Source organism: Polypterus senegalus, chromosome 9, assembly GCF_016835505.1.
Source record: "Polypterus senegalus isolate Bchr_013 chromosome 9, ASM1683550v1, whole genome shotgun sequence".
Lineage (NCBI taxonomy): Eukaryota > Metazoa > Chordata > Cladistia > Polypteriformes > Polypteridae > Polypterus > Polypterus senegalus.
In genome coordinates, this window is record NC_053162.1 from 139,254,622 (window position 1) to 139,273,055 (window position 18,434).

Genomic DNA, 18,434 nt, shown 5'->3' on the forward strand with positions numbered 1-18,434 from the left:
CTCCCAGATCAGGAGCAAGGCAGAACAACAGCCTAAACTGGACTTTGGTCATTTGCAAAGTACACTCACTCATCCATACTGGAAGCTTACAGAAGCCAATTAAAGTGCATGCTTTTGGGATGTGGAAGAAAACCCACACAAACAAGGGGAACCGTAATACTGCCACGCAAACACTGCTTTGGGAATCAAACCTGAGCCCTTAGAGGTGTGTGAAAAAACATCAACTATTCTGCCCTTCCCCAATAAAATTTAATGGAATTATGAGTGATGCTTCCAGTGGATAGTGAGGCCAAAATCTTTAAAATTATTGCAATTACTATCCACAACTGACAATTTAAGCATTAACCAAAATTGACTGAAAAATATAACGGCATCCACACATCAAGCTTAATCTTACATTTAATGAATATTGAGGGAGTACTGCTGCATGAAATGATAAAAATCACTTGCTTTTCTATATACTTTTTTATTTACAATTGTACCCATTTGTTTGTACAAAACTTTCCCAATGATAGACTCACAAATTCAAAACACACTTGGCTGAATTAATAAATCCCCTCCCCCCAAGTTAATTTTAGTGAAGCAAAACAAAATATATATTTAGAAATTTCTAAATCTGTCAATTTTGAAAATGCATTAAAAAAACAAAAATCTAGTATTACTTATATGGAGAATTTGGGGTCAGTCAACAAACCTACACCCACCAAAGATTCCTTCTGATATACTTAAAAAGTGTACAGAAAATATCACCAGGTGTGTAAAATTGTTTAAATAAAACTATAGATTAAATATCAAAAGTCACACAATACAATGTCTCAAATCATTTTTTTCTGGTTTTAGCCTTAATGAAACTATACAGGATATGTACATTACAGACATAGTCACAAAGTGAACGCTATAAGGCTCAGAATTGTTTGACCGTTTTCTGGTATTCACATTGATTATCAGAATTTTAAATGACATATTCATTGAACAGCAATTAAAATACAAAAGATCACAAAAATATATAAGTGACAAAGAGCTAAAGCTTTCTGATAAATATTATGAATCAGAAAGTAAAATATAAAAAGCATTTTAGTTTTTACATTGCACAAAGATGTATTAGAAGCTAAATTCTGTAAAACATACAGATAAATGAAAAATTATCATGCCAAATGGTATCAGAATCCAGCGAACAAAGCAGTTTGGGTCAATTACGCGGCCTTGTTTTGACAGGTTTTCCGCTTAACCCTAGGTAGTTTTGTTGCTAGGAGAAGCAGGCACATGCTGTCAGATTAAAAGAACAAAAATCTACAAATGGAGTTAGAGAGCAAGATATATATTTTTGCCTCCTTTGGGTACACATTCTGAAGAAGCAACATTCAGAGTTTATTTCATGTTCATCCCAATGACTTTCATTATTTCCCAAGTACCAGCAATATCTCAAAGTTACAAACAAGGTGATGGAAATTAACAAAACAATACTGTAACATTTGTTGAGTGCATGTTAGAAAATACTAGTCAGAAATTTTACGTTCACCACACTTTAGCAAAACATATAAGCTCTTGATTATTACTGCACCAAATTTTCAATAAACAGAAAAAAAAAAAAAGTATACACTAATATTGTGCAAACCATACAGATAACTTTAACAAATGTATTACATATGAGTAAAATTGTTTACTCTCGCCCATTACCATAACAGATGTAATAAGTTACCTGTTATGTTTCTTTAAATGCTTATTGAAGAACCTTACATCATTTGAATTTTCTGACACTATGCTAGCAAAAGAGAGAAATCAATAACTTGTTTTCAGGATACCGGTAAGCAAGATACGATATATGCTCTAACTTCCAGTAGAATTCAGCTTGGTAAGGCAGAACTTTTTTGTCTGTGTGGATGTCCTTTTATAAGTAGGTTGCAAAAAGAACAAAACTCAAAGCAACTTGTTTGCCAGGAATCCTTCATCTCCATGCCAGAGGTTAGAGTAAACATGGTAAAACAAGCAGAAGATTATAAAATGTGTACAAACACAGGATGCACTAAATATTGAGCGGGTAAGGCTATAAATATAAAGCCTGAAGGCATATTTTGAGGAGTGGAGTCTCAAGGATGCCATGTGTTGTTGCCTATTATGAAACACAAGATAACCAGAAAATGTAAATGATGAGAGGTTCTTAACAAGTGAAAACAAGAAGCAAACAAAAAAAAAAAAGTTACTTCATGTCATTTCAATTTTCTTTTACTTTTGCATCAGAGAATGTCTGAGTTAAAATATGTCAGTAGGGACACAGATGGTAAAAGAACAGCAAAAAAATTAAATCGATATTTATGCTATATTAATTAAAATTTAAACTTTTAATTTTCTTTTTAATTTTTTTCAATACAGCCTTGAACCTTTTTTATCAAAGCCCCCAAAAGAGGAGTACACAAAGTTCACCACAGTAAGCTTTGTAAACATCTAGTTTCAGAAACATATTTAGAGTAAAAAAATTAATATAATAAAAAAATACCAATTTAAAAACACTGTAGGATGCCTAGAGTAACACCAGTTCATATTAGCAGCCCAATATGGTACACTTAAAAAAATATTATTTGCTTTAACCTCTTAAGGATCAATTCTTTTCCAAGAAAGTATTGTGCAGGATCAGTGTTGTGGCCACTTATTTAGATAATCAATGCTACAACAATTTAAACTTTACTAAGAAAGAATTAAAAACAATTACATAATAATAGTTATTTTTAATAATGACAGCATAAAACTGGTATCATTATTGTATAAGAATATTTAAGATGTTTCCAAGTATTCATCATTTTTGCTATGAAAATGCTGCATATTTACATCTACCCTTTAAGTAGAATACAGGTTTATTCAAATTCATGCAAAAAAATGTCTTCAGCCAAGACTCTTACAGTTGCAGAAATTCCTGCAGTTACAGGCTGAAACGACTGTCGATTTAATTTTTCCATTAAAAGTTTTTCTTTTCTATATTTTAGCACTAAGTGCTTTTACACACTGCAGCACATTTTATAAATAACACAAATATACCATTGGTCCTTAAGGGGTTACAGAACACAGAAACTACATTATACACATCTGCAGCAAAAACAGCAGAAACTCTACCGATTCTGAATGAACACACACACACACACACAAAATGTGATGTCAACATCCTCTTAATAAAGGCATTAACTGGCCATTGCAAAATCCATGAAATAGCCATTAAGGATTATCAGTTTTGTCTTTTTTTGAAACTGACTAAAAAAACAGCCATTTGTTTTAGATTTACTCACAAAATGGTATGTAAATATTTTAAATAATGTGGTAACCTTATGCAATTGCAATCTTTGTGCTACCCTAGAAAAAATCACTAATTAAAATATGTATTATTCAATTTTGAAATTAGATCGTTTCTCTTTTGAGTTTTAACTTTTTTTTTTTACATTACTTAACTGTATAATTTCAGTATTTCTTGTTTTGCAATGTAGACTGGTACTACATAACATACTAATTACTCAAGTCACACAAACTGCAATCTGCAATGCATGCTGTACTTTGACAACAACGTACTTGTTTCAGTCAATTATTAGTTTTTTAATATAAATTATGGAGGTATAAAAAGTGCTTTATCTTTTCTGTCAATGCATCATAAACAATTATGATATAACTTATAAATTCACTTCCAGACTAAGTAGTATATTTCTAAAATGAGAACTACAATGCAGATTATGTAGTGGACTATTATATTTTGTAAACTGTACATGGGTATCAACAAATATACAAAACATTCAAAGGTTCTGATTTTTAAATTAAGTCCTTTTTTGTATAATTTTGAAAAGAGCCTTGATAAGTACATTCTAAACTACATGACAAATAATTTATTTTTCTATTTAGTATATATACTGTATATATATATATATATTTATATTAAGCAACTGTGTACTATAAATTATATCTTTTTAAAATTCAGTTTGTTTATAACTTTCTTCTTTATGAAAAACTGCACCGTAATGAGAAGTGTTGTAATATTTTAACTACTACCATGAAGTAAAAAATTACATAAATGCATTGCTCTCATTCATAGCAGTAAGATGGTGAAGTGATTAGGAATGCTGCAGCCACTATCTGTGTGGACATAATGAATACTTCAGTGTGAATGGATGGATTTTTCTGTAAACACGCGTTTTCTCTTACCTTCTAATATATTATTGTACAGTAATAAGTAACCGTTAAATTCTTCACAAATGGCTGCATTCCAGTGCTGGACTGATTGTGGTTGGGACACACCCTGGCTCTTTCAACCAATTAATAAAAAATTTAGGTCTATAAAATGGTGAATGAATCACTGGACTTGGCAATGTTCTCTAACTTTGCCCTTCTTGTACAAACAAAGTTTTTTCTTCTTTCTGAATTAATTACTTGGGTTACATGATAAAGTGCATATTTTTTGCTGATGACATTCTAACTTTGTATGTTGGATTATATAAATTAAATTATGGATTTAAGGGAATTAATTTCAGAAGCAAATCCAAAAATCAGAGCCTCTGCATGTAAAGAATGTCTGCTACAAAAACACCCATCCTCTGGCACAATAACATTACATTGTTGTCTCAATATCACACTCATTTTTGTTCTATTTGCTACAGATATTTGAAATGTTAAAATGACTCTGAAAAGGAAAAAAAACTGCAACACAATATTAATAAAAATTTGTGGTTCATTAGATTAAAAGAACCCTGCTTTCTCTCAAACATACACATGGAAATGTCTATTCTCACTAATCAAAGTAAGGGTAGTAAAAGAAAGCAACATCTAAAATGTCTTGTATACCAAACAGCACATGAAATATTACACAGAAACTAGAAACCCTTTTAAAACGAAAAAAGTGATTTAATAGTTCTGCTTGCAATATTGATAAAGGCTCAAGTGTTTTTCCCCCTAAAAATGCAAACAACTTATGTTCACTCTTGTAGCTTTCAGCATTATGCCACTATGATCAAAGTCAGTGAATAAATTCAGGCACTTTCCAATTGAAGGGAAGGAACTATTCAATTGTTATAGAAGTCAGTTCTTTTTTTTGGGCATCCTCCTCTGTTTCATCGGGTGAGCTGCTAGAGTTCGTCTTTGGCTCCTCAGGGACCTCCTCCTCTTTATCTGCCAGTCCACCCAGAGCTGCCAGGGGAAAAGTGCTTTCACAGTTCTGAGTGGATGAAACTTGGGATATTACTGGCATTTGGACAGAGGAGCCGCCTTCAAAACTGTGGTCACCTAATTCATACTGCCCCAGTGCCTCCTCTTGAACTTGGTTCAGATAGTCAGGAACTAGGAAATCACTAAAACACAAAAACATAACAATTACAAAATATTGCTATTCACTATATATATATATATATATATATATATATATATATATATATATATATAAATAAATAAAAAGCTTGTATAGTGTACATTTCTTTACATATATATTGAAGCTCATACATAATTTTTTTGGAGGGCTCAGGGGAAAAAAAGTTGCATTTATAAATCTTCTTTGATGAAAGGTTAAGAAAAGGTCTCTTTAACTGTACATTCCTATGTCCAGTCCAACGGAAATCAGTCCATAAAGATGGTAAACATGACAGTTATAAAAATGTATTAAGTTTTGCCGTTTTTACTAAATAATTTGACTCTTAGAAGAAAGTTAGACATATTTGGAATTGTGAGTGCCACTTTGAATAACGGCTTGCAGCAGAAATAATATGTAAAATGTTTTGGTTAACAGTAACAATGCACGTGTCTACATTACACTACTGTTATACATGTAATTAACCTTTTTAAAATGACTCCAGAAAACTTACTTAGCCTCTCTTCTTAAATTCAAGAAATTTTAAATGAAGGTATTATATTTATTGAACCATGAGATGTTTCTTCCAGAAAAATGAGCTAAATACAATAAACAATTTGTAACCTTCAATGTTTCTATAAGCTTTACAATCCTGAGAATCTGGACCCAGTGTTATACATGTGGCCGGTTTTTATAAGAACAATGGTGAAAAAAAATTAGATGGCATGAATTTATCTAGAGGATTTTCATAGTGAACCTGCCTGTTTGGGTTTGACTGACTTGTACTGAATTCCATTTATTTTGCTTATTTCTGTTTAATGTTTAGAATTCGGAGTGCAATGGATTTTATCTACCCTAAAGTACTGATCTCTCACTTATTTTGAAGTGATCAATTCCAATGTACAATATGTTTACAACAACTTACTTACAAAAATGAGTTATTCCTCTGCCTGTTTTAGCTCTACATAATAAATATTAGGACAAAATATTAGGTTAATTAAGCTATCCTTTTAAAAAATGTCAGATAGTGTGTTCTTATACAGAACCCCATGGATATTATTGTAAATAGAAGATGTATCCTGTAAATGTCTGCAGTTGAACTCTCTTTTTTGATAACTTCTCCAGGTCAAATTAATAGAGCATTATTTCAAGGTGGTAAACAGCAGAGTTTGACATTTATGCATGGGGTACGTAGCAGAAGAAAAAAAAAAAGGGGGCTGCAGGGTCAAATTCCTACTGCTACATATTTACATCAAATCCCAAGTTGAATATCATACATTAAATGTAATATAAAGTATTTTTTTTACTTGTCTATTTATTGCATTTTCAGCAAAATAACCACATTGTTATTTTTTTTTAACCTCCTTAGCCTTAGACCCAAGCTTCACTCGGGTTGTAAAAATAGTGCTAAAAGTGTTAATCCCGAGTGTTACCCAGGCAACTGTTCAGATGCCTCTCGTGTACGCTTTACACCCAAGGATTACTTGGTCTGTAAAAGTGCCAACAGCAGTAACACCAAGTGTAACTTGGGGAACGATATGGGCATGTCTTATGTCTTAAGCGACAGGTCCAAGTGCTACCCAGGCAACGGTGCAGACACATCTTCTCCTAGTCTCATAACAGCTTCTCGTAAGAAATGTTTTGCAGCAGCCCAGGTGTTGTATGCTCTTGACAGTAATGATGAAGTGAGCCTGTCTTCAGGCAGTAAAACTGAAACGGACAGTGAAATCGAAAGTGATGCTGATGAATCCAAAAGTGACGCTCATGTCAATCACACATGTGCAGTGTACTGTTCACAAGGTGATCAGTCTGGAAAGAAAATTTGCAAGGAATCATGTTACTATTGTCCCGACTGTGACGCTGGATTGTATATTTCACCAGGTTTCAAGATATACCACACAACTAACAGATTTCAACAGTATATACAGTATTAGCATTATTTTTATTATTATTATTTGTATCATTATACTTTCTACACTTCTGACTTTGTACTTTAAGTGTTTTGCATGTTTTACAGTAGAAACAGTTTGAATACATAATTTTTCAAGCCAAAAAATGCAACGCTTTTTACATGTTTTATCGAGAAAAAAATGTAACGCTACCGAGGTTAAACAAATTAAAAAATGTATTGCAAGCATAACATAAAGGTTTGTTCAGGAACTGTGATAACTGTTTTGAAAGTTGGAGCTTTTTAGTTTTTTTATTTATTCCATCAAAGAGACACTTTTATTTACTAAATATTTTGTTGTGGGTGCATGTAACATGATTGAGATTTGCTCAGATCACCACACTGTTTGTAGTGACTACTGAGGAGCTGTCTGCTGATAACAGTGGAGCTCAAGCAGTTAAAAGAGAAAAACGCTGTATACAAAATATACTATACAACATGAAATAACCTCTCTCAAGCTTAATTTGAGATAGTATACTATTCAGTAATTAAAGTAATATGGCAGGATGGGTGAAAGAGAGTTGCTTAGACCAGGATTGATTTATCATATTCGTTGAGATTTACTTGAGATGTTGTTCAGACTTCTAGTAACATTTTACATCCATTACAGTGGTCCAGGCCCCCAAGCCATCCATATAGTTCTATTCATTATGCACCCTAAAAATGTTTTGCCTCATGCAGTCCTGCTTCATTGATATACCCACTTTCATCCTAAAATATCTCCTCCAGTGCAAGATTTTGAGATCACTTCATTTCAGGACCCACTAATTCTACCCTCAGTTCACCAAAAGAGGACATGTTAGAAACATTAGGCACTGTTCATTAATGTGACTTTTTTTCCTTTTAAATTTTGCATGCTGATGACCACTTTTTATAATAAATATATACTTGGAAATATGCACTTATATATTAAATGTCTAAACTGACATCTTTATCCAAAAAACATGCTGCAAACTTATTTAGGACCTACAAACATTTTAATATAGTGCTTTTCATATTAATTGTCACTCCAAAAGTTTTTTTATTTTGATAATTAATGTAGAAATTGGTAACCTCCTCAATGGTATGCAGGAAAAAAAAACATTGAAAACCAGTTAGTTATTGAGATGAACTTACTTCCTGTCTTAAAACAGACATTGAGCAAAGAAAGGCTCAAAAAATGGATAGCTGGGAGTCATTTTCACATGCAGTGCTGTTGCAGAAATAGCAGGCTATTAGATCCACAGTCTAATGTTTGGAAAATTAAATAAACTAAAATATAAAATTAAATATATAAACTAAAATATAAAAAAAGAAAAATAAATACCACAGGTTTACACCAAAAGATTGTTTTGATCACTTCATGTCATTTTTATATATTTTTGGGTAGCGACTTCAAAAATGAAAACCAAACATAACATCTTGTCAATTAGTTTTATTGTTTTTGCACTATCATTAAGTAAATGTCAATATTTTAATTATAATTTGTCTTAATTTAATATTTCCTAATATTAAAATAAATGTTTAAAGCAAAACTGAAGTACAATGAGAACTGTTGTTCAAATGTAGGGACCTGAAAGTTCTGTCTATCTTACATGGTCAGCAGCCAAGGCATACAAAATTACTATGTGGTACTGCAGAGACAACAACTTACATTAGGTGAAGAGGGAATGGCTAGCTATAAAAAAAAGCCACAGCTTGGTGCCAAAAACATCATCTGACCCGCCAAGATGGATCTAGATAAAGTGCTGCTACCACCTCTTCATATTAAGTTTGGTTTAATAAAAAAGTTTATCAAAGCTATATCAAAAGATGTTTTTGTGCCAAAAGTTTCTGGATATGTCTGAGCCTAAATTGAAAGAAGAAATTTTTGTCAGACCTTGTATTAGAAAAATTAGTTTTGATGCAGAGTTTAATGATGTAATGAATGACCTGGAATGAGAGGATAGGGTTTCAATAATTTCTAAGCTTTTAGATAACGATAAAGATCCAAAATACTGTACATATATGCGGATAAGAAGAGAATTTTTGGAATCAAAATAGACCCCAAACATTGTGTTCATTTTATGCACATGCCAGAGCTGAAAAATAGTTTTTTTTAATGCTATTTATAGTATTTTGAGCAGAAATTAATGCTGAGAGGTACTGTACATGTCATGTAATCATATCTAAAGCATATTTCTCACTGTAACTTATTTCCCAATTATGTAGATAATAGACGAGTTGTCATTTACTATGCACAAAGTTTTTCCTATAACCAATGAATCCACCACTCAGCAAAGCACATACTATACCTTACCAGAGGCTCAAAAGCATTAAAAAAAAAATATCTGATTTCAGCACAGTCCTCACAGTAGAGGACAAGCTCTATATAATACATATTGTAAAAGAATGCAGGGCTGGGGGAACCCCGAAAAGATAAATTCCATAATACTCACAAATACCATGGAAAATGTTGACAGCAACTTTCCAAAAAATATGGTTGAGTGATTTCTTAATTACCAACATTGACTCCAAGTCTTATTACTGAGGAATAAGCACTTTGAGCTACATTTTTTTGTATGAAAATGTGCTATATAAATAAATGTTGATTGATTGATTGAGGAGCAGGACTTGAAGTGGGCTATTACTCACCTGTACAGCTTATCAGCCTTGTTCCATTTTTCCATTTGTATAGCGGCATCTCCTACTCTGAACTTTAAGGATACCCCCAAGCTGTCCAGTCTATGTATGTATATCACAATGATTAAAATTCCGAGGGGGACCTAAGCGCTAAAAATTGCAATGCATTAGGAGGGGGACCAATAGGCCGACAAAACGTATCAGTTTCCACTTCAGGCACAGCTCAAGAATAACTGCTAATGTATGTTGAACCATGTTTTCCTAATTTAATTGAGGTAAATATATTTGATTTAGTATCACATTATACTTCAGCCCAAATATAAAAACAAAATATGGTTTCCATATTTTTTTTAAAGGTACATTAGTGCTTTTTCATGTCTGTAGCAGTGTGTCTGATGCAGGCGGAGTACATTTGGTAACTCTGTCTGTTACACCTGCACACCAGCTGGTTTACATTTGTCCCCTTCTCTGAGTCTAAGAAACACATTGCAACTGTGCTTGCTTTGTAGCAGAAAAGTCTGCAGCATTAGGGCACAATGTAGCAGCGATAAATCCACAAATGTGTTATTATTGTAAATAAGTGCCAACAACAAATCAGAGCAAGATCATCCCAAACTGACAGCACATTGCAACTGTATTCTCTCGCGCTGCATTAAAACATGAGATTAAAAATTTTTCTCAGCCATCACTTCCAAGTACATGTGGTAACGTATTACAAAAATATAATTTTTGTATGAATTATTAATTTAATAACATTTATTTATATAGCACATTTTCACATAAAAGATGCAGCTAAAAGTGAAATTGTACCTCTGTTCCCATTCACATTCTCATGACACCATTTTCAGCCTTTTCTTTGGCCTCCTCCCTTTGCTCATTTATTTATGCCAGTTGTTCATGCTCTGCCATTGCCCCTGCTGGTGGTCCTTATTTTTTTTTAGAAACTTATATGTGCTGAAATAAATAATATTCATCCTCTTATATTCTCAACCAGGAGTGCCCAAAGATTTGCAATATGAACACTAGATGCTGTGGCACCAGATCACACTGTTTTAAAATAGCTGGATTAAAACTAGACCTGATATAGTATTTTTAGGTTTCTGTTATGCATGGCATACACTGTGTGAATTCTACTACTCACACTGTGAGACAGAGTTGCCAGTAGTATAAGTGCTCAACCTGTATGAACACATTCGGTGCAACTGATATGTCACAATGTGGGTGCTCAGACTACTGTATATGTGTATATGGCCCCAACTGACAGTTTTACCCATTAAATGAAACATGATGGCCGGCCACAGGCTTCTCAAAATGTCAGCAAATAAAAAGCTGCATTCTTGACTCTTGCTGTATTATGTTGTAAAAGTACAAAAAAAGAAAAAGACACAATTGAACACGTGGATGCAGATGGCTGAGGTGTAACGTCTATCTATTTTACAACAGAATTAGAGGTATGAAGTCTATGTAATTTACTAATGTGTGTGTTTTGTTTCGGGTTCTCCTAATAAAGCTTTTGTAAGATGCTTTTGTCATTGGCCATTTAATTGTTTGTGTGTTACTATATGATATTTAGATTTTTGAAATCAAAAATGTGAAAATGATTGTGACAATGGCAATAAAAAAAACAATATTGCGATTGATTACAGCAACATCAGAAAATCGGGTTATGAGACTGCGAACACTACAAGATAGCCAACAGAAATTGTTCGGCTCATGTAAAAGAACAATTGTAAGATGCAATCTGGCACTGTAACTCCACTCATGCTGCACGTGAAACAATGGCCAATGAAGCCAAAATTCAAGCACACTCAGAAAATCAGTAAGTGACTGTAAATCAGGCTTAAAATTGTGCAGTGTATCCTCGGCACCAGTGGATTACACACAGGACAATGATTTCTGCTTCAGTGTGCGATTGTGTCCTGCAATGAACCGGCATACATTGTTTGCTTTTTGCTTTATATCATTCAGTGCTGCTGTGATAATCACTGTCTCCCTGTGATCCTAAACAAAGCAGATTAAATTTACCCCTCTGAACATGCAGGATTAAATGTATACCCATGAATTTAATTTAATTCTTTTACTTGATTGCACACTACATAAGAACTTAACTTCTTTTTCACTAGCTGTTATGAAACAGCCACAGTGTGCATGTGCATTTTGTTATACACCAGCTGGCAACTTACTGAAAAGGCACTATAGTAACTTAGTAACACAACTAATAATTTTTCCATAAAAATCTTGGAGTGCTGAGTGAAGAACTGGGTGAGAGTCCATCAGGAAGACAAGGACACAGAAAAAAGATAACAGCGACACTGAGAAGTCAGCATGATGGCAAACTACTATTGAATGATTCATAGGGGCATACTAGAAAATGTGTACAAACAACAGGCCACCAAACAAAGTTTTGGATAAAAAAAAAAAAAAAAGAAGCAATACGTCACAAAACCTAGTTAAGTTATATGCAAGTCAATGAATATGTATTGTTGTTTTTAACATACATGTTAAAAACATTAGATAGACTACATTTGTGATAAATTAATTTGTAAAGTTTTAATCAAATTTCTTTTCAGTTTTGAACTTAAACAGGATGGAAACATTCTAATTATATTTTTACTGTGTTCATGAATGCAAATAAAAATAACTTCACAATTAAAACTATTTTATTAGTTTAATTTTGAAAACTAGTGATTGTGTCTTACATTAGAGGTCTGTATAGGACTGATGTTTTTAAACCCATGTGCGCCTGCTTTCACTTTACTCCATCCCACACCCCGCATACACTTAGCCTCATTTGTCCCGCTCCTGCCCGCAGAAACACCCTGCTTCCATTAAGGAAAAAGTCACATATGATTGATAAGCCTTTTTAACATGATCATGTACAAGGAGCCCAGTTGTCCTTTTCACTCTTTTTGCAATGATTCTGCTTCATCAGTATTTAATACAGATCTTCCAATGGGAATAATAACTTCTGAGTACAAGTCTGCATGTCTTTTTATAGAAAGAAACAAAAAAGAGTAGTGTAAGCAACAAGTCTTACTCTTACTATTCTATATTGAAATAATGTATGATCTATGTTTATAATTATTATTCATTCCACAAAAATGTCTAACAGACATGGAAGTTATAGGTGCTGTCTACGTACAAGTTGCACATATAAGCTTTACTTAAAACAAATGCTTTTTTAGCCAGCATATACTGTTGACAAACACTTCCCACTTTCAAAAAGTATTGGGAGATTTATAAGAATTTTTTATCGATACAAGCATACTGTAACTAAGCAAAGCACTGTGAACGTACTGGCAGCGACATCTCTGCTTGCTAGCTCTGTGGGGAACAAAAGTGTTACTAACAGCTATTAAGTGAACTTCACTGCACTCTTTGATTTAGTGCAATTGCATTAAAACACAATTATTACAAATTATTGCTCCAGCACCTTTGTAATCCTCTTAAATAAACAATATAGAAATAGAAGCTTTCAGGTGAGAAATGTTGCTGTTTTGTACAGCATGTAGATAGGAATTACAGTAATCCCTCGCTATATCACGCTTCAACTTTTGCGGCTTCACTCTATTGCAGATTTTATATGTAAGCATATCTAAATATATATAACGTAGATTTTTCGCTGCTTTGCGGGCTCTGCGGACTATGGGTCTTTTTACTTCCGGTACATGCTTCCTCAGTTGGTTTGCCCAGTTGATTTCATACAAGGGACACTATAACCAATCAGAGCACGCAGTTAAGTTCCTGTGTGCTGAATGGCTCAGTGACGGAGCTCCGAATTCGATTCCGCGGCATTAACCAGGAAGTCTCATCTCACTCATTCAGCATCAACGTGTTTCGCTGTGTAAAGAGTTAACTTTTGTGCTCTTTTGTGTTTATCTTTGTGCATAGTCAAGCCCTTCATTATGGCTCCAAAACGATCTGCTCCTGCTACTGCTTCAGGGGCCATGACCAATCGCCAACGGAAGATGTTAACGATTGCCGAAAAGGTAAAAGTTTTGGATATGTTGAAGGAAGGGAAAAGCTACACCTCTGTAGGACGCCATTACGGCATCAATGAGGCTACAATTTTTTTTTTATTTAAAAAGTAGGAAAGGAATATAAGATCTACGGCTGCAGTGTCCTTTTAACCAGGGTGCAAAATGAGTTGTAAGTGGATGTAATAAGGCAGTAGTCTGGATGGAATCTGCTTTAAGGATTTGGATTGAAGACTACACAGTCGCCTGAAGAGGCTCCTTTAGAAGAGCTGTAACGCTCTCCTTTGTTGTGCAGTAAAACTAAACTCATCGTTATCGGACAAGTCATCATATCATTGTTGGTGAGTAACCATAATTAATTTTGTACTTACAGTACTTAGTACATGTACATACGTTCAGTGTTGCTGTACACACATTTACTCTATACAATTTTTCGTGCATTGTATGTATTTATTGCTGGTGGCCTGTCTATCGTAATGGCTGTAAAAAATGTGATATCGGAGACACTCGATATCCTTAAAATAATATTTAGGTTTTACTGCATATAAACAGTGTGTTTACATACATAATTTCAATGAATCTTACCTAATATCTAAGAGAATACAAAGGATTTATGCTGTATAACTGTGCGAGGAATATTTATAAACAGTGTGAGAGAGTTTATAAGGGCTTAAAATATCTAAATATAACCATACAAACAAATGGTTTCTACTTCGTGGATTTTCACCTATCATTGCGGGGGTTGGGGATCTGGAGCACAACCCCCGCGATTGAGGAGGGATTACTGTAGTGCTAATAGTCTGTCAACACGTTCTTTCAAACGTTGTAATATCTGGTTCTAAATCATCACATCTTTGAATGGTTTCAGAAAAGAAACCGCAGTTTTGAGAATCTTTTTTTTTTGATGAAGAAAATCGTCAAATTGCTGCAACACTGAATCCAATATATGAAAAATCAGAGCTCCACCTTGTCTACACAGAGTGTTTGTGTGAACTCATAAGCTTGCCTTGTTGTCCAGTATGTTTAAAACACCTGCCTATCTATTTTTTACATTATCCAGAAGCTGTGCAACATCGGGTCTGTTCCCAATCAATGCTGGCATAAAGACACTTGACAGAATTGTGTTAAGAATGTGGGCACTACAGTTTAATCTGGTGCAGCCACTCAAGGCAACAATCGTGTTTGTTCCTCAGCCAGTAAGAGTCAATTCCAAAAACTCTTCATAATGAGATTCAATTTGAACTTGTTATAATACATTATTTTTTTAATAATTCACTGCTATACAGTAATCCCTCCTTGATCGTGGGGGTTGCGTTCCAAAACCCCCCCGCGATAGGTGAAAATCCGTGAAGTAGAAACCATATGTTTGTATGGTTATTTTTATATATTTTAAGCCCTTATAAACTCTCCCACACTTTTTATAAATATTCTCCGCACAGTTATACAGTAAACCCTCGCTTATCGCCGTTAATCCGTTCCAGACTCTACCACGATAAATGAATTTCCACAAAGTAGGATTCTTTATTTATAAATCTAATATTTTCGCAGTTAGGGCATAGAAAACCTGTTTACCTTCTAAATACGTTTTTGAACATTATTAGAGCCCTCTAGACATGAAAGAACACCCTTTAGTCAAACATTTAAACTGTGCTCCATGACCAGACAGAGATGACAGTTCTTACTCACAATTAAAAGAATGCAAACATATCTTCCTCTTCAAAGGAGTGCGCATCAGGAGCAGAAAATGTCAGAGAAAGACAGAGAGAGAAAAGCAAACAATCAAAAATTAATACGAGCTGTTGGGCTTTTAAGTATGCGAAGCACTGCGATAAAGCAGCTGCAAGAAAAAGGAAGCAATGTGAAGGTAGTCTTTCAGCATTTTTGAAAGGAGCGTCTGTATCCTCTAGGCAAACAGCCTCTGTGCAAACAGCCCCTCTGCTCACACCCCCTCCGTCAGGAGCAGAGAATGTCAGAGAGAGTGAGAGAGATAGAGAAAAGCAAACAACCAAAAAACAATACGTGCTGCTAGAGCTTTTAAGTGTGTGAAGCACCGCACTGGAAGCATATAGAATATCATTGAGGAGTTTTATTTAATACGTAATACATGCTCTGATTGGGTAGCTTCTCAGCCATCCGCCAATAGCGTCCCTTGTATGAAATCAACTGGGCAAACAAACTGAGGAAGCATGTACCATAAATTAAAAGGCTCATTGTCCGCAGAAATCCGCAAACCAGCGAAAAATCTGTGATATATATTTAGATATGCTTACATTTAAAATCCGCGAATGAGTGAAGCCGCGAAAGTTGAAGCACAATACAGCGAGGGATCACTGTACTTCAGTCTTTTGGTGTAAACCTTCTTGGGGAGTTTTTTTTTTCTTGCTTCTGATATGAAATGTATCACTGAGGATGTGAGCAGCTGAAGACTTAATCTGACAAAAATACCTGCTGCACAACCCAATGGTATGAAAAATGTAAATCTACTTTATGTTTCTTGTTATCAGTAAAGGATTGATTTTAATAACTCTTCCAGATAGTTTGCTAGCACTGATATATGATTTAATTTGGAAACTTGGTGATTCCAGGATGTAAAATGTTCTAACCTGTCATAATACAATTTTAAATGAAGTTAGGCCACTGATGGCTAAAAAACATTCAAGTTTTCTAGTAGTGTTATGGTATTAAAAAAAATCCTTATTAGCAAAATAGCAAAATGGACAAGAAATACAAAAAAGTTTGCATGAATGGCAGCACATTTTTTGTGATACAATCAACATAATATTTAATTAAGTATTTTATTGAATTGGTAGTTTTTGTGAGTAAAACATTTTTCGAGGCTTAAATTTTAAATTGAATGAGATAAAATAAATGTATATTTCTAGCAAAATGGCACCTAGACTTTATACAGTCCTCCTTGTGTGGAAATCTCTAGCAAATTTTTGTTTTCAACTTATGCAAACCCCTAATCAAAAAACGTGTCATATTATTTCATAATCAATGATATGTTATTTTAATAGCTACCGTGTGTTGTTGACTTATTTTAATGGACATAAAAAATAATTTAGTATAGAAACTTTGACAGCTTTTCTATTTTAAGGTCCCTGCTTTATTGTTACTTTCAGAAAATATTTTTTGTTTACTGCCTTGCAAAGTTACCAAAATTCAGAATTTGAAGCTATAATTTAATCCAGATATTTGTAATGTAACCTGCAAAATAATTGTAAAGACTAATGGCCTAGTACAAAGTTATTCTAACTGAAAGCAAATATTTCGCTTTACAAAATAATATCCTTCTTATAAAAGAAGGATCAGAGTATAATGGTAAAGGACTCTATAGTTTGGCAACTACAATTGGGCATTTCAGTTTAATTATCCTGAAACTACTCAAAATATTTTAGCATTTTCAAGTTTAACAAGGTGATAAGTAAGGAATCGTTAATAATGTCTCAAAGATAGTCATTTGTTTCTGTCAGTGTAAATGATTCTGTCTACCAAATCCAGTGCAAACATATGCATGGGACTACATGTATACAGTAGATTAATATACAGTTATGATGAAGTTCTGCAACTGACAATAATATCATCCAAGTAAAAAAATAAAAATTCTATAAAAATGAATGAATAAATCAATGAACAAACAACTTGATGCTTAAATCTCCAAAAAGGAAACACTCTCATATTTTTATTTTTGTGACCTGCCATTGAATTGTTCCGAGGTTATATTATGACAACGCATTAACAATTGTGTTTGCTTTATATACTAACATGAAACTTTATATTTTCAGGGTTATTAAAATATTTAGAAGTCAAAAAGATTGCCCTTTGCTAACTAGGATCTGTTTGATAACCATGTAAAAGGAACCAGGTAATTATCATCAAGTTTACCTCTTAAATCCAAGTCAGAAATAACTTGATAGTAAACAGAATTTTTTTGTTAAAATCTGACTCAAACACGTGCACGAGCTAGTCAAACAAATATTTATGAAAGTAGCATTATACTTCAATTTGTTCATTCTGTCAGGAACTAAGTAAATGAATAACAAAAAGTAAAATCAAACTTGGCTTTAGAACATGGTAATAAAGGAACTTAATAATATTTTAAAAAATCAGCCTAATTTTTCAAGTGACATGCTGCATAATGAAAAAAAAAAAAACTTCTTACAGATGGGGATGCTCCCCTTACAAACAAGTGCAATATGGGGTTGATTGCTGTGGGGGATTTTGCTGTACGCCTCACCTGCTCTGGAAGTAGTTTGCTAGCTCTGACGCTTCATGGTTCAGACTCCTCAGATGTACGATTAAATTTCCAGAGTTGGTGAACATGGCGCCACATGTTTTGCACTCATAAATCCGCGGCTTGCGGATAATGTGCCTGGACACTCGCATGTGGTGCTTATATTCACCGAAGGAAGTGAAAGTGGCGCTACATATCTGGCACCGGAAACAGCGTTTACCTTCGTGCTTCAGACGATGCATCTTTAAGGAATACGCCCGAGTGAACTTTTTCCCACAGCGATCACACTGGAAGGGTTTAATGCCTATAGAACGAAAAGGAAGGAAAATTTACTAACTATGGCACAGAAAAAAAAAAGATTTACTA

General features: G+C 33.9%; 1 protein-coding gene across 4 annotated transcripts in view; it reads right to left on the reverse strand.

Moving 5' to 3' along the window:
- Positions 1-381: 381 nt before the first annotated feature.
- Positions 382-18,434, reverse strand: part of zbtb44 (zinc finger and BTB domain containing 44) — a 92,233-nt gene continuing 74,180 nt past the window's right edge. For 3 of the 4 annotated variants that reach the window (XM_039763992.1, XM_039763989.1, XM_039763988.1), the window contains 2 exons: positions 18,072-18,372; positions 382-5,315 (listed from right to left, as the gene is read on the reverse strand). In XM_039763992.1, coding sequence (XP_039619926.1) covers positions 5,027-5,315; positions 18,072-18,372 — 590 coding nt within the window. In that variant the 3' untranslated portion in view covers positions 382-5,026. The remainder of the gene's footprint in view (positions 5,316-18,071; positions 18,373-18,434) is intronic. The other variant, XM_039763990.1, reaches the window with a different exon arrangement.